The sequence below is a fragment of the Lathamus discolor genome, chromosome 5, assembly GCF_037157495.1.
Source record: "Lathamus discolor isolate bLatDis1 chromosome 5, bLatDis1.hap1, whole genome shotgun sequence".
Lineage (NCBI taxonomy): Eukaryota > Metazoa > Chordata > Aves > Psittaciformes > Psittacidae > Lathamus > Lathamus discolor.
The window spans coordinates 42,744,249-42,769,431 of NC_088888.1; the positions used below are offsets into that span (position 1 = coordinate 42,744,249).

Sequence of the window (25,183 nt, forward strand, 5' to 3'; positions counted from 1 at the left end):
ATGCTAAACCCAACCTTAAAGTCACATTCGTCTTTCATGTACTCCCGAAACGTTTTTTAGTCAGCTGCTGATACAGATTTAGACAAAATCAGCATAACTATTGCGATAAATATGAGTACATTATGGATGGCCTTTGTGATAAAGATACGCACTGGGAGACTGTGAGCCAAGAGCTAGCATGGTTTTCTCCACCCCCAGAGAAGAAAATGGTTAATGCCAATTTTGTAACACTGGCTTATAGTCTGAGGGAGCAATACAGCTGTGATTAAATATGTCTAAATTCGTTATCTGCAGACTTTCAGATCCATGAAAATTAATACAGAACTCTTACCTGTTCTACCAAAATAGGCAAGCTGTTTCTGAAGGTGATCATTATTAAATAAGGAAGGGGTACTCCTATAAAGCAGAAGTGAAATTTTGGAGGGTAGGTTTGCATGTGACTGAATCTTGAGGCTGCACACTTGTTTGTTGTGTTGAACCTAGTTGTTTTTCCCATGTGTTTTTACCTCTGCATGTTTTGGATGCTATTTTTAATTTTTTATTTAATTTTTAATTTCTGCCTTGTTGAGATTTTTGTGGGGTTTGATCTTTGTGTTTAATTTCTGGACCCTAAAATTAGTTCTGATGGGCCCTTACTTTCCTCAGTCTTTCTGTTGTGTCTCAGAATGACATGCTCTCAACTAATTCCCTCCAGTTAGCTGTATGCAATGTTCTGTTTGAAAAATGTATTGTTGTGAATCCAGATCATAGTGCTAACAGATGTGCAGCTGAATGTTTGAAGCAGATACTCCAAAATTAGCAGCAAAGCACAAAAGGTTTGTATGTATCAGTGGTTTAAAAAAACCCACTTGTTTGCAAATACCTACTTCCAGTTTCTTTAGCACAAAGAACTTTGTATGTTTTGGGGCAAGTGTCCTTTATTGGACTTTGGGATGCTGATCCATCACTTCTTGTTCAAAGTGCCTTTTTTGTCTTGATGATTTACAGTGAAATATTCCTGTGCTCATTAAATAAAATTATATTAACTGAATTGCTTTCTTTCTTATCTTTTTCTTTTCTTTCCCCACACAAAGAGACCTTAAAGACATCAGTTGATCAGCTGCCTAAAACCAGATAATTTCATGTTGCTTAAAAATCAAGATGAGGTTATGTTCTGCCCACTTTCCTCTTGAAAGTTGCTAGCTGTTTTATGTGGGTCAGATGGAGACATCTAAAAACTCTGATTTGTTGCTTGAGTAATATTAATCTACTTGATTTCATCTTTAGTAATATAGAGCTCTGTGCTTTGCATCGTGCTTTAAGACCTCTGTATGGTTTAAAAATACCACTGTTGCTCAAAAGTCATCTTCGTAAGTAAAGTTCTCTGGAGTGGTTATGGAGAAAGTAATCTGGGGAGAAACATAACTATATGGATGCCAAAATAGTCCTACAGTAAGTGGTTTTGGAATCTGCATGAGTGTTGTTTATGTAAAGCCAGCAACAGGAGGTGTTTGAGTAGCTGTTTATAGTTTGTATAGTAAGCTTGTGTGCTGGATCTTATCATGTGGCAATGAGACACCCTCCTTCTGATCTGGAAGCCAGTGTTGGTGTAAATGTAAACTGCTTGTATTTTATGGTTTGGTTGGAAACTTGTTTGATCAACAGTCAGGATACCATCAGTGATGTAGGCAGTTCTTCGAAAGATAAGCAGTTCAGTAATGTGTTTGCTGCTGAAGAAAAAGGTAGGTTGTTTACTTGTTGTGAGTCCATGGTGGCTTTTCAGACGTTAGCTCCTTTTTTCCTTGCTCTCTGACAGCCCACTGCCCAGTTTCCCAGGTTACATTCAGCCCTGGTATATTTCCACTTTCAAATCCAAGGGCTGCTCTGTGAGCTCTTTTTCCTGTTTTCATGGTGTTTTTGTGGAAAAGAAGCAGACCAGAGTGAGTTTTCAAAACAAGCTCCAATTATGTCAAGTTGTCATTGCTGCAGCCTCTACACAGAGTAACTCTTGATCTCTGCAGGCCGGGCTCCACTCTTTAAGTGGTTACTTTTCAGCTTTACCCTTCGAAGTTTAGGAGTTTTGCTGATATAACTCTAGTAAATCAGAGGGTTTATGTTTGATTTTAAGCTGTAAGCTGGTGTGTTTGTGTATTAGCCTTTGCCTAGAAACACTTAATAATTTAGTATCTGATTTGTTTGCAGTACTGATTACTGGAATCTTAAAAAACCCACCAGTCCCGTCAAGGGGAGTTATTGTTGGAAAGGATAATCAACCTACATACATTTGGTTGTGAATTACTTTCCTGCAATATATAGCTTCCTTTCAAGATTTAGAAAAAGTTTTGTATTGACATTTTGTTAATAAATAATTTACTGCCAATTGTCTTACTTTTTCAGCACTTAGATATGGCATGAACTTAGAAAGTAGTCTTTGCAATATAAACTGCTATTACTGGATTCTTAGGGCATATACTTGTTTTCTGGACTTCAGAATCTGATAGATATTTGTTCCAGACAGAATTAAGATCCTGGCAGTTGGTCATCTTGGGACTGACTGTTGCAGGAAGGAAAGGACTTCCACTGGAGTTCAGTAACCTGCAGTTTCAGTATATCTCTATATTCAACCATAAGACCAAGAAAAATCCTTTTTCTTATCAACACAGAAGAAATCACTATAAAATCAATATTGACTTTACTGTTTAAGGTTTGGGTTCTTTTCTTAATTCCCCCCTAAAATTTGTTGCTGTCTCTGTTACATAATAAGCAAATTCGAAAAGCAGGCTTAATCTATGGGGAATAATGTGATACCCTGTAATTCCACATTCATAGCTGAGAGAGTGTATTCTTTTATGAAGAGGGAGTGTTATTTGATAGTTGAAGTACCTAGCTGAGGCATGAGATCCAGCTTCTCCCACTGGTTCTGCAGGGGACTCTGAGCATGGGTTACTTGCTTAACTTCTTATTTATTGGAATGGAAAAGATGACACTCGTTAAAGATAGTCCAACAGTCAGTAAATCTGAGTGCTGAATGAGAGCAGCTGAAATGCTCAGAATTTGTAGAATATTAGAATAATAGTGCCTACTGTTTTCAGGTTGTTTTGATTTTGGTTTGTTTTGGGGGTTTGTTTTGTAATTTATCTGTCTAAGCATCACACTTGGTGAAGTTATACATGGACTGAAACAAAGTTTTGTGCTTTGGTTTGCACAGATATCCACAGACAGTCTCTGTCAGAGCTCTGATTGAACAAGTTGGGGGAAGAATGAGTAAAATATGAGTAAAGTAATAGAATAGAGAAAACAAAGTTTTTGATTGCTGAGAGATAAATTTACTTATATTCTAAGCAGAAGATGACAGGAGTAGATGAGAGAGGTGATGTGGCAGGCACAGAGTTTTGCAAAAGGCGGAAGTGGATAATGGATAGTGTGAAAGAAGAGGTTTGGAAGAATCCTGCAGTCACAGTAGTACAGAGAAGGTGTCCTGGAAACTAGAGGAGGTTCTCAGCCTTACAATAGGGCCCTGCAGTTGCTCTTTCAAGCTGGAAGCTTGATTTTCATATTCTCTGCATGCTTCCAGAAGACACAAAAGGAAAGAGCAGATGGCTACTTGTAGCTTCTAGAATGTAGGTATCTACATACACAATACACAATCTCAAGGAATAAATTGCGATTTTAGATCTTTTCTGAGTGTTTCTTAGCTGCTGCTTTTTGACCTCCTTTTCACCCACCAGAATAGTGATCTCTTTATGCCTGTTATCATTGGCTTTGCTTATGCTCCTGCCTATTTATTTTTATTGTTTTTAAGTACATTTATTTTGGAGCTACTGTTTCTTGGTGGTACCTCATGAGAATCTAACGGTAAATTTTTTTTGTTTGGTTTTGTTTCTGCGCTTTGTTCACAGAACTGATACACAACTCATTCCAAGTGGTCAGGGGGAAGCTTTCATTTTCCTTACCGTCTTCTATTGTCAGTGCCAGTGTTAATGGATTGATTTGTTTTATTTTGGGGTACAATTTTGCTCAGTAAGTAAACTTATAAGCTGCTGCACTCAACTGCTGTCTCAGATTAAAAAGCTTGCACTGAAATGAGGAGTTTCCTCTAACTGGAACTGTAGTATACAGTATAATGTGCAGGATGTATGATCTTTGAGGGGAGTGTGTGCTTTTTCTGGGACTTCTCAGATACAGAGAGAATTCTGAAAAAGAATTTTTTATTTTTTTTTTTTTTTTAACAGAAATTTTCTTTTCCTTAATAGTTTGGTAGTCTGTTCCTATTGCAGTTGATACTTTTGTCTTCAGACTAAAAACCAAAATGATTTGAGGGGTTATTTTGCTCTCTGAAGTCAAGCTTATGCTATATAAGATAACCAAAATAAAAAAAATCCCATGACAGCTCAGGGTAGTTGGGAGCACACCATAAACACTCAGGGAAGCCTCTGCAGAAGGAAACCCAGGCCTTGGCACGGGTTCATTAGTGATAATGCTTAAAAACATTGATGTGACTTCAGTTAGGACAACCTTACAAAAGTTTCTTAATCTGATTTTTCTGTTACTGTGTTTTGGGTTAGATTATAATGTACTCAATTTTTATTTTTTTTTTTTCCCTTTTAAGTACAATTTTCCAAATAAAATCTTCCTTGTTTAAAGTAAGTAGGTCAACAAAGCAATCCATTGTTGAAATGTCAGTTATTTGTAGTTTATACTGTCTTCTTAATGCAAGTGATTAATTTTTCCATTTGTTTTCTAAAGTTTTTTGTTACTCATAAATGTCTCTTCAGAACTTTAAAAAAAGAATTATCAAAGTTAAAAATCTTCAATAAAATAGGAAGGAAAAATGGCTGCACTGTACAGTGCTTCTCTCATTTACATGCATCTACATTTACATTTTATTTTGAAAAGTGAAAGAAGATTCAAAGTATTTTGATATAAAAACTCTTTGGCTTCAGTCTGCTCCAGCATAAGAATTCTGATTCTGTAAGAGTCTTTATATAAGGATTCTTTTCTTCTACTAACTCAAAAGAGAAAAAGATCTTGCAAATAAAATACTGAGCAATGATACTGCATCTTCACATTTCTAACCTGCTTTTGTATATGTTGTGATGACTCACTTATATAGCTGCTTAGAAACCTGAAGGATATCTCGTTTGGTGTGTAGAGTAGTATCAGATTCTTACTGACTTATGTTTTCAGGAATATCAAAGGTGTGCATGAAGTTGAGTTTTTCTAGGGGATAGATAAATCTTTGAAAATGGTCTCTACTGTTTCAGAAAGCATCTGTAACCACTGGGACAGTCTTGTTCAAAGTTCACTGGCTTAAGCATTATTTGAGCTTAAATTCTAGTATGATGAGGGTTAGAGTATTAGAGAGGGTAAGGAAGGTAGCATGATTTTTGACGATATTAGGAATATATTAATGTATTTCACATACTCTTGCATTGCAGTAGAGAGGCAATGCCTTCAATTTTATTTATTTTTATTTTATAGAAAATGGGATAATCAAATCAGACAAGGTATTTGAAGTGATGCTGGCTACAGACCGTTGCCACTATGCAAAATACAACCCTTATATGGATTCTCCACAGTCTATAGGTAAGAGCATCTTGTAAAAATGATTGAGATTGTTCCAGTTCGCGTTACTGTGACTGCCTTTGTCATATATATGTTAAGAATGTGAACATAATATTTTAAATTTGGAAGCTTCTGTAGTTCTTTATTCAATACCTTTTAACTAAGTTTCAGTTTGTTATGGAATAAAGTTTTGTTTGGTTTTTTTATTTTTTTTTTATTTTAAAAACCTGCCTGTATACATCAGGATAAATGTTTTATAGTCAATATTAATAGGTATAAATATGTACTTTTTAAACCGTAGCAATTTGTGATGGTGCAGATAATTTTTAACTACTTAAAAATCATTCGTATCCCATTTACGTCAGAAACAGTTTCTCTTTACATAAATGATTCATTTGAGATCAGTGCAGAGTTCCTTAAGCCTTTACATGAGACTTAATTTTTAAAATGAACATAGGCTTTAAATGGGACAATCTCTTGATGAGACAGTTGTTGTTTCCCATCCAGATCCCAGTTTTATCTTTCCAAGCCAGCAGAATGAATTAAGTGAATATGTTATGTTTTTTTTTTTTTTGACACCCTTCCCTAATGGTGAGTGGTGAGAACTGTGAATTATATTAGGATTTTAATAGTTGTATAGGAAAATTCAAGAACTTTTAAAGACACGTAAGCTTTTGAGTGTGTATTCATGTGTGCTTCACAGAAAAAATATAGGTGAGTATTCTTCCATGTGTTCTCACAGACGTGTGAAAGATAGATGGGGTTATTGTCTCCAGAAGGTCAAGGGCAGAACCGTTGTTTTTTTCTGTCCACAGTTGACATGGCATAGCTTTGAGATAATGTACCTTAACTTACTTCTGGAGCAGCAGTGTAACTGTTTGGGGGTTTGTGTGTGTAGTGCCCTGAATGAGGGTGACAATTAAAATATTGCATTTTATAGTCAAGGTAATAAAGATTGTGTTGGTCTGAACAGTGGTCAACATGTTCTTTCATTCTCTTGCTCTACAGGTTTCCAAGCAACAATCAGTGCTCCACATATGGTAAGCTTTAAACTAACCTGATTAGTATAGGTGATTTTATAAACATCAAAATGCTTCTGAAATAAAATATTTATCCTAGCAAATTTAATGAGCAGTTGACTGCAGTGATGTTCTTGCGGACTGCCTACTGGGAAGGTACAGAGAAGATCAAGCTAGACTTTCCTTGGAGATGCACAATGATAAGACGAGGGGTAGTGGACAAACAAAACAAAACAAAAACGTGGGACACTGATTAGTTTCTAGGGTAAAAAACAATTCCCATTGAGGGTAGTTAAGCACTGGAACAGGTTTCACAGATTGTGAAAACTATTTTGTGTTACACAAAGAAGCTGACTGGACAGGGCTCTAAGCACTTTAATATAAATTGCCCGTATGTTGAAAGAGGGTTGAACCATGGGATTTCGAGAGGTCCTTTCCAACCTAAATTACTCTGTAATTTATAAAAGCATAAAAATTCAGAGTGGATAACAGTGATTTCTATGGTCTGGTATTGCTGTAATGCTTTTAATTCTTTAGACAGGAGAAAAAAAAAATGGCAGGGGAGTTGGAACTAGATGAGCTTTAAGGTCTCTTCCAACCCAAACCATTCTATGATTCTATGGTATGTATTTTGTCCTCGCAATGTTTGAAAAGTGGCAAAACAAAGTAAAAGTCTGCTTCTCTTGATGAAAATTACCTAGTTGGGTTAGAATTTACTTAGTTACCAGTATAAAAAAAAAATCATGAGTTTTGTATAGAAATGTTATGATTTTAGTAGAGAAAAGACAGAGAAAGAAGATATTGTGGCAAAGGGATAAAATAAGTATTAATTATGTTTTCAGAATTTTAATTCATCTGAGTCATAGCCTTTGAATTGTCCTTTGCTTAGCACTAGTAGTATATGAAGTGTTAGAGCAAAAAAGAAATGTATCCTCTAAGCAAATGTTGGCAATAAATGTTCTGACAATAAATGTTCTAATTACTTGTTTTCTGGGTGTGATTGATTAAGCTGTAAGAGTGTGATTATGGCTATCTCTGAAACACTAAAGAACAAATTGGTATTTGAGTGTGCGACCTAAGCTTAGTTTGTGTAGGGTCTACCCTGTAGGAAAGCAAAACTCATGAAGTGTGTCTGTAAACTACTGCATTTCATGTAAGAGCCTGACTCTCTGCTGTTGTAAAAAAAACTTTTTCCTACTGTTTGATTCAGCAAGTATGCAGGTAATACAAGAGGTAGTTTTAATATACATACATGCACATTTTGAAATCAATGAAATAGTAATGATTATATCATATAGTTAACTCCCGCCACCCTCCCCTTTTTTTGTGATAGAAAATAATTCTGAAATGTCTTGCATGAATCCTCAGTGCATTGGTCAAAGTCACTGAAGAAATGATATGTTGGGTAAAATAGATACTTGGAATATATTGAAATTTTCTGTCTCTTCTTCTCTTAGCATGCATATGCTCTTGAACTTCTGTCTGATCAGTTACATGAAGGAGCCAAAGCACTTGATGTAGGATCTGGAAGTGGAATCCTTACAGCATGCTTCTCACGAATGGTGAGATAGTTTTATCACTGAACCATCAGAACTGTTTGAACTGCAGCATAACTCTGAATTGAAGGGGAGGGGAAGAAAGCATCCTTTGTACAGTGGGCTGATGCATGTTATGCAGAAGATAATTTACTCTTCTGGATGTGATTAGTACCCATTTCTTAGCCTAGCTGATACTAGAGGGTTGAGTTAAAGGTCTGGTAAATCATATGATGGTGAAGAAACTGCTTAGAGGGGAAGGGTTTATTTCTTTCTTATATTGTAATGATTGCTTTATATCTTAAAGGAAGATGATATTGCGCTTGTCCAGCTCAATTTTTACATTATCTTGTGTTCCATGAATGTTCTCATTGTGGTCAACTGTCATGTCTTCCTGCTACGATGAGGGCTTAGTGAGACTTAATCCTATTTCTACAGGAAAGTATATTGTATGCATATAAATTGTCTCTGATTTTTTTTTTTTCTCCTTTCTATATTGTGTGAGCATCACTATAAGTATCCATTTAATTTGTTCTAAGTTAGATATTAATTTGTTTCATTGGTTTTGTTTTTGTTTTGTTTTGTTTTTTAACATCTTCTCCAAGAAACTTAATCTTTGGGTTGTTCAACCTGTATGTATGGAATTCTCTGCGGTTCCACCCTATGTTGCATCAGGAAAAGAGATGAAAAACATTGTGATGGCTATGACTACAGTACTGTTAGAGTGATTTATGTAGTAGAATATAGTGAGTTCTTCCTTCTCCATTCCAGGCCTCTCTCATTGCTTTATAACTAGCAGACACCTTTATTAAACTGCCAACTAGATTTTTTATTTTTTTCTTTTTATCTTTCTGAAAAGTTAATTTAGAACATGGTGATGAGATGATAAATTCACATATGGGGTTTTTTGCTACTTAATTTTCTGTTTTCAAGCAGCTGATCTGTTGAGTTTGGTTTCTTTTGTAAAAAATGTGTAGGACTGGGCAATGAACTAGCAAAAGTATTTAGTTTTTGTAAGTGCTAGCTGCAAAATCTAAAAAAATAAAGGAAAAAAATTGTAATTGAAATAAGTTAATCAAGCTGCAGTTTAGAGGAAATCATTAATGTCACTTATTTAACTCCGTGTGTATCGTTTTTCTTGTAACTTTGTAGTACACAATCAAGTGTGGGTAGTATGCATGGGAGCTCCAATCCTGCAAGTGTTAAAACTTTTTGTCTGGTTAGGTGTATTTCTTGCTACAGTTACTCATGGAGGAATAGCCATTTTTGGTAAGACCTGATAAGTTGTGGTGGGCACTTTCTTCTTTTAAAACAGCTACATAAGAAAAGCTGAAAACATGGCAAGAAGTCAGAATTACTGTAAAAAGGAAATTGCTTCCCAATTTTGCTGACATTAATCATGCTATTCTTCTGTTGCCATATGAATGTCACATTCCTCTTCTGAATTCTTGGTGGTATGCTGTGGAAAGCCTTATGAGCATGTGTTTTGTGAAACTGGATAAATGCCTTTGTTCTGTTTGATAGCAGTACTATGCAATATGGGTCTTGCTTCATCCACTTGAATGAATATAGATAAGACAAGATGTACTGCTCTGACTTTTTCAGTAAAGTTCTTTTAAACTGTAACAAAAGTTTGAAAGATGTATATTATAGGGAATGATGGTAAAGTGTTTTTCTATCAGAAATTCAATTGGGTATGTGCTTACTGGATCATGTGGATGTTGCTTCTCTGTCTACTTGAGATCTCAATGAAAAGCTTGCATTTGTAGCACAAGTACCTAAATGCACATTGATGTCATAACAGCTTTGCTCTTGTGATGATAATCTCATTGGTGGTAGTCTTGGGAAAGCTTTATGTTTACTTAAGCTAGTAAAGCATCTTTAAGATTTTTTTGTTTGTGTTTTGATGTTAAACTGCTGTGTTAAACTTAACTACATAGCATGCAATTTTAAGTTTATATGATTTTAAAGGTTGCTGGCAAATTAGTGTAATTGTAGTTTTCATCCTGTAAGTACTGGAATTATGAAAAGTGGGGTATATATTTAATTTTAACAAACCATGGAGATCCCCAAAATTGTGCCATTTTGCTGTTGTTTCAACTGCACACATTTCAAGGTTCCAGGCAATAGACAGAGGTAACTAATTGAGGATTTAGAAATATCTTACTGGACTCTGACATGCAGCAGGAGGTTCTCGTGCTGTCACTATCTTGCTAAATTGGAACTTCTGTGATGTTACCTTTTGTTGGACTACACTGGATCTTGTGCCAGCTTCTGGTACAGCTGACTGCCAGGCATTCCTCCAGATGGCAACCTGTAGATGTCATGGTAAAAACTTGCCATGTGTCTTGCTCTGTTTCAAAGGCTAGGCTGGTGGGCTTCTACTTGAAAAAGAAGAGCTAACGCTGCTCTCTCTCCCCATTTTTATTATTTCTTTTTTCCCCCTACCATAGCACTTTTTCATAATGAAACAGAAAAATCCCCATGGTGTCAATAACCAATTATTAATTTTCCATGTCTTGACAACATACAAATACAAGACACAGAAATGTAACCAGCAGGTTCAAATGTGACCAAAGACAAAGTCTTATATGACAGCATGGGCTGCTAGGACATACTCTGCCATTGTGTTGTTTGAGCTGTATCCTGTTAAAAATGATCAGATTTTAAGACTTGGATTCTTTCTCCTCTCCCCAAAATTGGATTTTTTTTTTCTAGCATGAAGACACAATTCCAAAAGAAATGCCTGTAGTGGAGAAGTTTTGCTAGTAGACCTTTTTTTCCCCTCGGACTGACTACACAGATCTTTCATGACCTTCTGTGAGTTACGAGCTCTCAAAAGTCGCACTCTTCCTCTGGAAGAGAGCTGTAAATCTCAAAGCAGATTAGTGAATGCAGTGGTAGGTGGAAGGTAATTTGTCCCAGACTATTAATTAGTGCGTTTGCTCCTGAAAGAATAGGACTCTTGAGAACTTAGAAAAAGATGTGTGACTTTCTATTTTCCTTGAAGTAAGGTCTTCTCTAAAAAAAACTTAAAGTATGTTTATTCACCACGAAAGAAGATTAGTTCTAGTCTTTGTCCTTGAAGCTGTTACTTTCTGTGGCAGGTAGTGCAAACACTCATGATCAGATTTGACTTTTAAAAATTCAAAGAAGAGATCTCCAGTAATAATATAACTTAATTGAATTATGTCTCAAAAAAATATGACTATAACAAGCATTTATAAGACTGTACTGGCAAATTCTAATTACCGGTTGCTTCTAGCAGTCAGGGTGTGTCATTTCAAGCAGCAGCTTCACTAACGTTGGGGAAAATATACTTACCACTTCACTGGTTTTGTTTTTATTTTAGGGAAACGGGCTCAGGTGATAGAAATACTCATTCTGTAAATAAATCTAGCAGAAATTATTCAACTGTATATTTTTATTCCAGGTGGGTCCCAAAGGACAAGTTGTAGGAATTGATCATATCAAAGAACTAGTAGATGACTCAATAAATAATGTCAAAAAAGATGATCCCACATTGCTGTCGTCAGGAAGAGTGAAACTGATTGGTGAGCATCAGACTGATATACTTACTAATTAAACTGATATTCTTTCTAGCAGCTGGTTGAAAATGACAAGAATTGGAGGTGATTAAAAATTCCAATTGAAGAAGTTAAGCCAAAGAAAGAAAAGCAAATGAATCTTTTAAATTGAAATCATCTTAAGACCTCTGAAAAATCTTCACACAGTTTTGAGAACGTGACTTCTGGTAATTTTAAAGATTATGTAATTATTAGAGAAGCTTATCAGGGAAGTGCTTTCCACTTCACCTGTGGAAGGTCTGTCGTGTGAATTTGCTATTTAAAATTGGGTTTGAGTTCACAACTTTGCTTGAATAAATGTACTGTCATCTAAATTTGCCTGGTTTAACAAAACCCATGTACTTCTGATAGAGTAATGGAGAAAGCTGTGTGCAGAGTGGAAAAAGTACCAGATTGGCAGTATGCGTCACTGAAGTTTTTCAGTTGTTTTCATAATTCATGGTATTTGCATGTTAGGGAAGTGATTAAATGATACCAAACTACTGTAATTCAAATAGCATTATTTCCTATCAGTAACTCTAAAATTATACAGTGAATTGTTTTAAATAATACTTCTTTTGACAACAGGATGGTTTTGTGGGATTTTGTTTTCTTTTTTTCTTTAAGAAAAGAAAGATAGAAAGCTGGCAGGGGGAAAGCATTCCCTTCATCATCATTCTATTCATTAAATTTAAAAAAGTTGAAGATCTGGAGTATTTGTAAGGTTTCTTACAGGAGTGTTTGGAAAAATAATGATTGTGGTGTTTGGCTCTTACCTTAATTACCTTCTGCTTCTTGGTACTTTTTTTTTTTTTGTAAATTAGGGACTTTTCTGATTTTTTTTGGGTTTTTTTTTTTTTAATTTTTTTTCAAAATAAGCCAGTCTACACATGTTCTTGTACACATGTAAAAAAATCATAGAATTATAGAATAGTTAGGGTTGGAAAGGTCCTTAAGATCATCTAGTTCCAACCCCCCTGCCATGGGCAGGGACACCTCACACTAAACCATGTCACCCAAGGCTTCATCCAACCTGGCCTTGAACACTGCCAGGGACAGAGCACTCACAACCTCCCTGGGCAACCGATTCCAGTACCTCCCCACCCTCACAGGAAAGAACTTCCTCGTTCTATCCAATCTAAGCTTCCCCTGTTTGAGTTTTAACCCATTACCCCTTGTCCTATCACTATAGTCCCTGATGAAGAGTCCCTCCCCAGCATCCCTATAGGCCCCCTTCAGATACTGGAAGGCTGCTATGAGGTCTCCACGCAGCCTTCTCTTCTCCAGGCTGAACAGCCCCAACTTTCTCAGCCTGTCTTCATACAGGAGGTGCTCCAGTCCCCTGATCATCCTCGTGGCCCTCCTCTGGACTTGTTCCAGCAGTTCCATGTCCTTTTTATGTTGAGGACCCCAGAACTGCACACAATACTCCAGGTGAGGTCTCACAAGAGCAGAGTAGAGGGGCAGGATCACCTCCTTCAGCCAGCTGGTCACGCTCCTTTTGATGCAGCCCAGGATACGGTTGGCTTTCTGGGCTGCGAGCACACACTGCCAGCTCATGTTCATTTTCTCATCGACCAGCACCCCCAAGTCCTTCTCTGCAGGGCTGCTCTGAATCTCTTCTTTGCCCAGTCTGTAGCTGTGCCTGGGATTGCTCCGACCCAGGTGTAGGACCTTGCCCTTGTCGTGGTTGAACTTCATAAGGTTGGAATCAGCCCACCTCAAAAGCGTGCCCCTCGCTAAGAACACTTTATGCCTTAAGTTTTCTTGGGAAAGAAGTTATCCTGAGTCTGTTGCGCTGGAGAGGGGAAATAGGGGGATAATTTTCATTGTTGCTGTACAATAGAAATTTGGACTTATGCTTCTGATCATACCTACCACAAACCTTGATTGTTTTGGGAGACTAGAATTCTAGGTAAACATCATCATCATCATCCCTATTACGTTTGACTGTAGCAGGGTGACTGAGAGACTTCTGAATAGTGTTGCTGTGAGGTACTTTTAAGAAAGTTCAAATGGACAAGAGCACACTTGTAAGTTAGATGAAAAGTAATGTTTCAGCTGTGTGAAATTTCTAGAAGTAGTTAGGTGTGGAGCTAGAATCCTGTTTTTTAAAACAACACTACCTTCCCCAACACACAGAAAAAACCCTAAAAACCCAGGGTTAATTGGTGATGGGAGGTATGTCAGTTGCTGGCTTTCCACAAGCATGCTTCAGGCACTCTCCGTTGCTTTGTCACACCTCTCATATACTGTAACTGCATTTCAGAAACAATGACATTATTTTGGGGTGCCTCAGTAATAGAATAGCACTGAGAACTTGGAATAAGTAACTTAGGGTATATCTGTATTGGTTTGTGGGGTGTTTTGCTGATTTTGGTGTGTGGTTTTTGTTTCATTTTGGATTTTTTTCCTCTTAAAATGAGGAGGGTGCCTTTGAGGTGAATCTCAACTGCTTTCACTCACACACTTTGACTTACAGACAAGTGCTCTTGGAGAGCACAAACTCTTATTTCTTTAGGATGAAACTAGCCTGGATTATGTGCTCTGAAAAGCAACCAAATATCTTTGATTTATTAATGGGTATTAAGCCAGTAAGACTAGAACTAGACCAGAGCAGTCAGTCATTCTGAAATGCCGATGTTGCATGGACATAAGGTTCTCAGCAAAAGCTGTTTTTCTGGACAGATCTGCTTCTATTGTATTGTACTGTTTGCTGATGCAGACATAGCCAGAGGGGATGAGGGTATTATAACTACAGTGAAGTAGTTTTCTTCTGTTTCTGTGCTCATGATACAACTCCATGCAAAACAAGTCCACATAGAGACACCGAAGGCTTGAGTACCACTATCAGAAGATCAGGTCTAGGTTCAAAAACAAGCTACACAACCCTTTTATGTCAGAAAGTCCTGTCCTGACATTACTTCCCCCCTCATCACCACCCACTACCCACCACCACGATTACTTCATTAACAGGTGGCATATAACTAGAGATCTAAGTAGGACACTTAGGGTGTTACTTAGGATGCAAGCACAAGCTCAAAATTTGGGCTGCTGTTTCCCTTTGGACATTGAATAATATAATAATTTGTATCACATTGAATATATAAATGCCAACTTTTTTTTTTTTAATTAAAAATAAATCTTCTGGGTATCTAAAAATGTGTTCCCATTGTGAGTGGATATCTACCTGACTACTATAGTCAGGAAATTTTTGTTCATGTTAAAAGTGAAGAGCCATGCTGTGCATGGTGCATACAAAGAAGCATGAATTTGTTGTTGTTGGTACTTGTGCTGATTCTGAAGATGGTAGGGTTTGGACTATTGATTCTAAGAGTAAAGGGTTTAAATGTTTTGGGTCCTTTTTACCGCTGTCAGTAAAGTAATAAGATGTGCACAAGTCATATTGAGACTTTCCTGGGCAGCACATAAGGTGTGTTTGAGTCACAGAATACAAGTGTTCTTTTTCAGCTTAGCAGTTCCTTTCACAATTTAACATCTCTTGTCAACAGATTCCTACTGGAGATTGCTACTTCTAATGCAGGTTAGGGAGTGAGGGTCAGTCTCCTTGTGTCACTAACAGAATTCAAAGCAGTATCTGTATCCTTGAGCTAAAGAAGTCTTTTCCCATTGCCTTCTCTGATGGGACAGCAGTTGATACAGTAACAAATCACTTCTTCCTCTTTAGAGGAGGTGTACAATTGTCCTGGTTTAAACCCAGCTGGCAGCTAAGTACCATGCAGCTGCTTGCTCACCAGCCTTTTCAAATACCCATTTGGCTAGTTTGGGTCAGGTGTCCTGTCTCTGCTCCTTCCCGGCTTCCTGTGCCCCTCCTCACTGGCAAAGCATGAGACTGAAAAGTCCTTGATCAGAGTAAGCATTACTTGGCAACAACTAAAACATTGGTGTGTTGTCAGCATAGTTCTCAGACTAAAGCCAAAGCACATCACTGCACCAGCTACTGGGAAGAAAATTAGCGCTGTTACAGCTGAAACCAGGGCAACAGTGCCACTAAGACATAAATAAATATAAATTATATACTTGACTGCATTAAGGTGGTTGTTCCAGTTGAATCCACTTTGGCAGAGTCAGAGATGAAGCCCTGCAAATACTGGAACTTTCACTGCTGTCAACAGTAATAAAAGCTGACTTAGTGGAACTGGTGATCAATAGTCATGAGTTCTCTTGAAACACTGGTAGTTCTTGCTTGGCAGCTTCTGCCTGTGGTCCTTTGTCCAAACTTGTGCTGGTCAGAAGTGATGATGTGAGGAAGTGAGTCACTGAGTTTTTAAGGGGCTTCTCAGCTACTGAGAAAACGTGCTGTATCCTTAAGCTTTGGGTGTAGGAGGTCTTTGAAGGGTCTTGTTTCAGAACCTGATATGAAAGGTGGCAAACTTCTCAATTCTGATTATTCAAAGGAGCTGTCCAGAACTTCCTGTACACTCTTGGGTACTTGAGGGTGCTGTGAGTGTTCAGGTGGCCCTCTAGCACTGAGATAAAAATGAAACCTGGTATGGCCACCATGTATTTTTCCTGCCTTCTGAGTTATTGGAAGGCAAGAAGTTGGCAAATTTTCAGCCTCTGGCAGGGTCTTAGAACTTCTGTTGACTCCTTCAGTCTTTTGATTATGCTCTGATAATAGTGACTGCTTGGAAGTCAAAGTTCAGTCTGAAGACAGGAAACCCCGAACAACTACTTGTGCTGAGCAAGAGGACTTTGTTAGCTTCATTGCTTTTTTGTCTTAGCTTATTACTGGGACTTCAGCGCTCACTGAGTAGGAATTTATGAATGGTTTACCCTCACTTCTTTTGTTCCTAAACAACTCCAGAGGCTTGCCTAACATGCTCTGAATTTCCTGTTGGTTTCCTGTAAATACTGTGAATGACACATTCACATTATCATCTTTCAAAGCTTCAGTTGGGGTCTAGTTTAGCTTGCTACATTTCAGTGGCTTGAGAAACCCAATCTCTTCCCCTTTCATCCTGCATAACTGCAATGATGTGAGACATATGTAACAGGGAACTTCTTGAAGCAGCATCGGTAACCCTCTGAATAACTTAATTACTCCTAATAACTTCCAAGCAGCCACCTGGAGCTTGATCTGATGAGTGTCTGATATGGTTATCCGTGTTTGTCCAGGAAGGGTAATGAGACCCATCTGCTGACAAAGGGGGATGCATGGGGATTAGTGTGGTACTGCATTAATTTATGAATGTGGGTGTAGATTTTCATTCTAACTGGTAGTGCAGTTATAGGTGTATAGCCTATGTGAATACTTGCTTTGTCTTTTCCTCACCTTTGGAGTCTTCTGATGTGTGCTGCTGAGGTTTAATGCTTTAGGTTTATGATTTGCCTTGTATGTAAGAATGTTGTGTGTGAAGGCAAGGCAAAGCAAAGCATATGTTCCAAGAGGGTAAATGAGGGGAAAAGTTGCCTGTATTGGAATGGTAGGGCATATAAATGCTTGATTATCTTTTCTAGGTGGACCACGTATTTCCAAGAACTTTTGTTATAAATCTCTGCATTCTAATTTTAGGCATTTCCGTAGTATTTTATATATTTTATAAGTGTGTGTATGTATGTATGTATGAGGGTGTTTTGTTGCATCTATTTTGCAATTGTGTTAATGTTTTTAAATTGACTTCTTGTTATTACTGCTCAGCAGAATTTTAGTTGGAATCTGAGCATAGATTTTATCTGCCTTTATAGGTATGGGAGGTTAGCTGTTTTCTCCACTCCTTTTGAAAATGTTAAAAAACTGTTTTCTTGCAGTGGGAGATGGAAGAATGGGATATGCAGAAGAAGCTCCCTATGATGCGATTCATGTAGGAGCAGCAGCACCAGTTGTGCCCCAAGCAGTAAGCTTTTTATGTTTTGTGTTTCTCTTAGCTGTAAAGACTATTTTACGTGTATATACATGTAAAATACTTGGTAGACTTACACTGCTGGGAGTGTCAGTGGGCAGTGTGGTATTACTGTATGGTGTGGGGGTTTTTGTTTCTGTTACAATTTGGCTTCCTGTTGGTTTGCAAAAGCTGTGTGTTCTAATAACTCTCCTCTAAATAAAGATTTTTAAATTACTTGTGCACCTCTATTACAACAATGAACTGGACCATTTTATTTAAAAAATTAGTTTGTTTTTGTCAAACACTGAATTACAAAATTTAAGTATTTGTTTCCCGGGTTCCAAGGTATTGAGCCTGTTGGAAGAGTAACACGCTCAGCTGGAAATACAGACGATGCCATGTGTTCATAGCTTTCTGAGTGGATACAGGCCAGTTCTTCCTAAAGAAACCAGAGTAACTAGGGACTGTAGAGTGTGCATACGTGAAGTCCATTCTTGCAGACTTTTTTTCCTCTTTTATCAGGTGAATGGGAGTATGTACCATGATTATAATATGCTAGATACCAGTAAAGTTTTTCTTAAATCTGAATTTTAAAGGGATAGTGAAGGACTGGAGGTTTGAGGTGCTCTAGACAGGTTAGACAGTTCCAGACACTGGCAGTTGGTTTGGTTTTCTTCTTTTGGGGTATGTGGGAGGTGTGGTGTTCCCAGCAAAGTGTTGACAGGTGACAATTAAAAAGGTAATGTGAAGTTTAGTAGTGAATGAAACAGTTCTTAATTATAGCTTTTATTAGTAACAGGGCTTAAGATTTTTTTTCCATGGTGTCTGGGAAGTACTTAATTTTCCTTGAAACTACTGCGATCAGCTGCCTCATGTAATTATGAAAGCAAATCTAATCCAAGCATTTTTCTCACATACTTTCTTACTTGTTACTTGTCTTACTCATATTCATATATTTTAGACTAGTTTTGTAAAATCTCTTCCATTCACAGAATGAAAGAGGAGCTGTTGGGTAGTGAGTAAAAGAATTTAAGATTATTCTAGGAAGATAAATTTAAAAACAAGTCACAAATCTCAAATCTTATTCTGAAGCTTCAAGGATCAAGTTGAGGTTCAGTTACCCCAGAAATGCTGGGCAGTGGGCCTGTAGTGATGCACAATAAATATCAAACAGTTAAAACTAGCAGTTTAAAGAAATTGAATCTATTGTAGAAATAATTCAGGATTTAGATATTTTTTTCCCCTCTTACATAGAAACTAAAATTGCAACCAACTCATTCTAAATACTATTTTAACTTCTTCTGTAATTACATGAAATTATTGTGTTTCTATAATACCAGTTGTTGTATTATGTTGTTGAGATACTCTCATTTCTAGTGCATGGTTTTATTTTTCCCAATTGAAGTTATTATATCCTGCGTAATAGTAGATAGATGAATGGTGGAAAGCTGTTAACTTAATGTAACAAACTTTGAATTCAGCTTCTCTGAAGTGGCTGGTTACATTCTAATTTCTGTGTTGTGTTCTAGCTTATAGATCAGTTAAAACCTGGCGGAAGATTGATATTGCCAGTTGGCCCTGCAGGGGGAAACCAGATGCTCGAACAGTATGACAAACTAGAAGATGGCAGTGTCAAAATGAAGCCTCTGATGGGAGTGATATATGTGCCTTTAACAGATAAAGAGAAGCAGTGGTCCAGGTGGAAGTGATTTTCTGTTCCACTTACTTCTTCCACACACACACAAGGTGAAAGGGTGTGAATTTTAAGCAGATAGACTGCAAGGCCTGCCTTTGCTGCTGTCATTGCTTTCTGCTCCATACCATGACAAGTGACTCAGTCTGCATTACTACATCACCAAAAGGAGGTTATGCAAAGTTTGAGTTAATTTAAAAGCAGAAGAAAAATATTGCATGTGTTGCACTTTGTCTTTTTCAGACATATTTTATTTAGTCCTTGGTGTGTTGAAGTTTCTTATTTGTTGTTTTGAACAGAGGGTTGTTTTTTGGTTTTTTTTTTTTAAATTAAACTTCCCTTTAATGAACTTTTTATAAGTAGCTTGCCCAGTAATTAGGGTAAAGTGTAAAATACTACTTCCGAATACATACTGGTTTTTCCTGTAAGTTAGTGGTAATTGGGTGTCCTTTTTTTTTTTTTATTTTATTTTTCTGAAATGTCACAAATGAAGAAAAATCTTTGTAAAGACTTTTGTGAGAAATACAGATAGTCTTGCAAGCACTTTCCCCTCAGCCCCAAGTAGCAGAAAGAGGAGAAAGTAAACCCTTTTCCCCTGGCGTATAAATATAGTTGAGTAGTGTTTGGAAATTTTTCTTGGACATGTTATTAAAAGTCTGTAATTGTCTCTGATGGGGATATATTTGTGCTTGCCAACACAGCAAACTCTAAAGGCCTTTCTAGGGGTAGTAACCCTCCCAGTTTGCTGAATTGAATGGCCAATAACATAACACAGCTGTCAGCTTAAACCATACTAGGCACTAGTATGCAAATGAACAAAGCAGCAGTCCTGTTTTGCTTCCTGTCAGAAAAACCTTGTGAATGTATTATCTGTGTAAATGAAGTGCCTAGATGTGTACTGAGTTCTGAAAACAACTCTTGAGCTTTATAACTCCTAAATTTAGATTTTGGCTTGTTTCTGTGTTGTGGGTTGTTTTTTTGTTTTGTTTCTTTTTTTTTGGGGGGGGGGGTCCCCACTTGATATTCTGCAGTACAGCTTCTGGTTCGGATACGTGAACACAGAGTTTAAGCTATCCAAATGTCCATTCAAAGTACAAACAAAGCAGTTTGCATTACTGCTGCTTCCTGAAACAACATTTCAGGGTTTCTTGGATTACTGTATAGCCACCATGTACGAACTACTCTTAGAATGACTTTAATGAGTTCCTGCTTAGTTTCAAAGCTTGTGAAGCATGCTCATTATTCAGGTGTTTTTTATTTGTCATTCCAGTGAATACTTTGTCCTCGAATATTGACAGTGTTCCCTCAGGGTGGTACTCGGGGGTTTCCTGCTTCTTGTAAGGCTTTGGAAGTTTTGCTTTGTAGTTAGTTTCCTCCTCTTGCGAATTTAGTGGACTTTATTCAAGTTTGGAGTCCATGTGCTCAACTTATTCTAGAAAAGAGAAGTGTTCTTCTCAAGCCTTTCTTTGTCCAGAGAGGTTTACAGATCTTTTTTCTGAATTTCCACCTGATCTGATTGTAATAGCAATTGTTTTGGTTTTGTTGTTTGAGGGTTTTTTTTGTAGCAGCAATGTGTGTTCAATAAACACAATTTATAAGAAGAGTTTCTGGAGTGACAGTGGTTATCCTTTGCTGCTGCTGAAGGTGGTGTAGTGTATTAGGGACTAGAATTCTAAGGTCTTTGCATCTATTCTCTGCAGCTCAGGAAGAAGTAATATGTTATCTTTGAGCCTTCCTCAGTCGGGAGTATTATAGGGTTCTTTTCCGCAGATTTTCTTACCAGTTTCTCTTGTTTTCTGAAATGCTTCTAGGTTTTTAATTTATATGTTAAGAATATACACTGGTGTTATCAGAAGAGGTAAGTGCTTAGCCTGAAGGGTGACCTTGATCACTGCAGTGACACAGAGGCTGTTTCTTCCTATGTACATTTAAATTTGGTTCTGACTTGGAAATCTCTGTTAAAGGAAATCTCAGAAGTCCACACTTCTTGTAATGTTTGTTTGTTCTTTAATTGTTCTTTTTGTGATCTGACAAAAATCCCATTCCCTTCTCAAAAATAGCTGCCCTCACTGCTGACCTTACAGGTGTTCACATCTGTCTTTTTTGTTGTTTTTCCCTATTGGTGAGTCCAAAGTGTATGGTCAACCAGCTGTTGCTAAGGAAAGTCCTAATCATAAGTCAGCAGTTCTTATCTATGCTAGCATCAAAGATGAAAGACGTATTTTCCTAATGCAGGTAACTTTCATGATATGAAATATTGGTGTCCCTTCACAAAATACAGTCAAGAGGCCAGCAGTATTTTCCTAGGCTAGCAGACCTTCCAGTTGGCAAGAAAGAAGGTGTTTAAATTTTTGCTTAGCCATTCACCTGTTGGAGAAGTTGGTACCCTTCCTTACTGGGCTGCAAGGTGCTCTTTACAAACCAGTGCAGCAGTGACTTGATCTCCAGGTGGTGTTTGAGGTCAAGCCTACCTTCAGATGTTTTGCGTCATTCATCACTGTATAAAACTGGAACTTTGAGTAAGAGAAAATTGGGACTAGCTGGAAGGAAAAGACTCCTTGGATTTCAATAAATTGATGTGGTGTTAAATAAAGAATCTCATTTTGTGAATATTGTGGACTAAAAGAAATCCAGTGCCTTTCTAGCTTGTGTTCAGCTGCAGAAGTATTTTTAAACTCCAAATATTAGTGGCAATCTTCTCAAATGTGACTTCATGGGACATTTGGAAGTAGAATATACAAAGGAATCCTATCTGATACAAAATTAAATGCATTAGTATACCAGAGATCCAGCAGTAGGTAGATCCTAATCAGGTGATTATGCTGGTACATGTGTTTATATTTTCACATTAAACTTCCCAGTATTTTTTTTTTCCTTGCTGGTAAGTAGAGAGTAAATAAGACCTTTTGTGCTGCACAGTTGAGAAGACAACTTATTGGCTACCTTATCGGTAGCTCTTGTGTGAATTGGCAGCTCTCTGGTTCTACTTCTCAGAGAGCTCACTTACTACTTATATGGAAAGACGATTTAAAGAATCATAGAATTGTTTAGATTGGAAAAGACCTTCAAGATCATCAGTTCCAACCATTAACCCAGCATGGATGGGTCCACCACCAAACCATGTTCCTAAGCACCACATTTACACATCTTTTTTTACGTACCTCTAGGGATGGTCACTCAACTGCTTCCCTGGACAGCCTGTTCAATGCTTGACAGTCCTTTCAGTGAAGACATTTTTCATCATATCAAATCTAAACCTCCCCTGGCACAGCTTGAGGGTGATTGCCTCTTCTCACTTGCTACTTGGGTGAAGAGACCAACACCCACCTCACTACAACCTCCTTTGAGGTAGTTGTAGAGGGTGATGAGTTCTCCCCTGAGCTTCCTTCTCTCCAGACCAAACAACCCCACTTCCCTCAGCCCTTCCTCATCAGACTTGTGCTCCAGACCCTTCAGCTTCATTGCCCTTTTCTGGACCTGCTCCAGCACCTCGATGTCTTTCTTGTAGTGAGGGGCCCAGAAGTGAACGCAGGATTTGAGGTGTGGCCTCACCAATGCTGAGTACAGGCGGAGTGATCACTGCCCTGGGCCTGCTGGCTATGCTATTTCTGATACAAAGAGAAATAAGAGAGTAATAGCATAAGGAACACTTAGCAATGAGTCTGTGTTGCAATTCTTGATGATAGTTTCAAACAGAAAGCTGTTTAAAAATGTTATCAGACTACTTTTTTAAACTTAGAATATTGCGTTAGTAGGAATTATTTGTAAATGTCATGCTAAATTCATATTTGCTGATAAAATAAAAAATATAATGACAGTATTAACCCTTCAGCAAAAACTGCAGTGACTAGACTGGGGCTGTTTCTGTATCCCGCTTATCTGTGCCTACAACATGATTAAGCACCCTTTTGGAAAAAGTATTTATTAAGAAATATTTTAATACATTTCTGCTTAGAAACTTAGTGTTTTGAACATCCCTAATGAGCTAGTTGTTTAATTTCAATTAAAATTAGCAAGAATCATTTGCCTCAAATTCCTTAGAGTAATGATTATGATTAAAGCTTTTATTTTACTTTGGCAAAAAGAATCTCTGCACAATAATATTTTGGGTTAAATTTAGAATTTATGTATAATGTACAAATGCATGTGATATAACTGACAGAATAGGTTGCAGAGAAGATTCCTTTTCTTTTGTCATTTCAACCTACTCTCTCAATTTGATGATTGATCATAGCAAATAATAAATACTTCATAACAGCACTTCTTCAGATTAAAATGCTACAAGTCTAAATATTGCATTTAGTAACCTTTAAAATTACAAAGGGAGAAAAAAATAGCTGCTGAAACACTAACTCCTGAAACTGAGTGTAGCCTCATATGAATTAGAAATATAGTATCAGTAATGACAGCATATTTTTTTCATAGATGAGTGATGTATCCAAAAGGGAAAGTCAAATGCTGCCTAATGACAAGAAAATTGAAGTGGATAAAAAAGAGTGATGAGTTACAGATTTCGGATAAATTTATAAATGCTTGTTCGAATATTTAATTTGAATGCTCTCCACCAAAGTGGAAGAGACGGATCACAAAACTCCATGACTTATGTGTATCCCAAACTTCCGTTATTTTTTGTTGTTGCTAAGGATTGTGATTCTTTTGTGTTTTGTGGGGAGTTTTATTTTTCTGAAACTCTCCCTATTAGATTTTTCTGAGAATGCTTCTTAGTTTATTGTTGGACACTCCCAATGGGAAGTGTGGAATATTTGTGTGTATGTTTTCCCTATCAGTAAGCCAATGTTTTTCAAAGTTTCTTAAATTTATTTTTAGAACAGTAATTTTGAGCGAATGACTTCTGAAATTTGCTTTAACTTGAGCTTATAAAATTGCTTTGATGCCTCAATTGACAATATTAGATAAGTGATTCTCTTGTTAGAATTCCAGGGACCTGAGAAGCTCTATTGTGATGACTTAACACCTGAGTATATGTATTGCTTAGCAAGCAGGAGCTAGTAAGCAGATTGGAAGGAGTACACATATGAAGGTGGAAGGAAATTGAGCTGTGTAAGAATCACAGCAAAGAGCTGTGGCCGGGGAAAGGTACACATTAGTCTATCTTTGCTGTGGCTGTAGGGGACCGCAGAATATTTTTGACAGGGAAATAGTTGTCTTGTGAATCTCCTTTTAAGTTTTGTGTCAGGACAGATCTTTTACTGCTGGGAGGAGAGGCAAGTGTACCATTTTTTACCAGTGATTGTAACCTGGTAGGTTTCATAGCTTGGTAGCTTCTGATCCATACAGCTGAAGTTCAAATCAACTGCTTTGCAATATGTATTTAAGACTGCAAGCTGTTCACATTAGGTGGAAAGCTGAGAAATGTTGCCTACCCAATGATCCAAGACTTTTCTGTGTTTTCTAATATATGTACTCCAGTAGTGCAGATATAAGCTCAGTGTCTCATAACAGTAGAAAATAAATGCTATGTAATTTTAACACCTACATCCTGGGTTGTTTTGGGCTGGTGTGCGGTTTTTAGATTAATGAGTAGTGAAAAGCATGTGAAAAATCTCTTGAGGGAAGCTGATGCCCTGAATACAGTAAATGTTCTAATAAGGAGAATATGAAAACCTCTGTTTTGCAAGTGGTATCTAGGATATACATAACTTACAGGAACATTATTATGTTGTCAGGAATAGCTTAAAGCAGTGCGAGCTACCAACAGTTAAAACATTGGCATGTTGGTATCACTTACTTGAATTCTACATACAAACACCATTTTGTAAAAGAAAAAAACCATTTCAAAGTCGTGAAGTACATTAGCAGTATTATGCAAAAACCTTACCAGTGCCTGTGAATGGGTAAAATTATCATGTTTGATAGTTTCAGAGTAAAAAGGGTATTTTTCTTTGGCTTACAATTTCTCGAGGATCTAGCTTGGGTTTAAAGGCTTAAGAATTATTTGTCACAGTAAAAGGTCAGGCTT

General features: G+C 37.3%; 1 protein-coding gene across 3 annotated transcripts in view; it reads left to right on the forward strand.

Annotated features, from left to right (window-relative positions):
- Positions 1-25,183, forward strand: part of PCMT1 (protein-L-isoaspartate (D-aspartate) O-methyltransferase) — a 33,853-nt gene that overhangs the window by 4,785 nt on the left and 3,885 nt on the right. Inside the window, exons 1-7 of one of the 3 annotated variants that reach the window (XM_065680561.1) lie at positions 1,584-1,721; positions 5,461-5,565; positions 6,553-6,584; positions 8,021-8,125; positions 11,532-11,652; positions 17,437-17,522; positions 19,040-19,209. In XM_065680561.1, coding sequence (XP_065536633.1) covers positions 1,613-1,721; positions 5,461-5,565; positions 6,553-6,584; positions 8,021-8,125; positions 11,532-11,652; positions 17,437-17,522; positions 19,040-19,209 — 728 coding nt within the window. In that variant the 5' untranslated portion in view covers positions 1,584-1,612. Of the gene's footprint in view, positions 1-1,583; positions 1,722-5,460; positions 5,566-6,552; positions 6,585-8,020; positions 8,126-11,531; positions 11,653-17,436; positions 17,523-19,039; positions 19,257-25,183 lie in introns of those variants that run through there. The other 2 variants (XM_065680560.1, XM_065680559.1) reach the window with 2 other exon arrangements.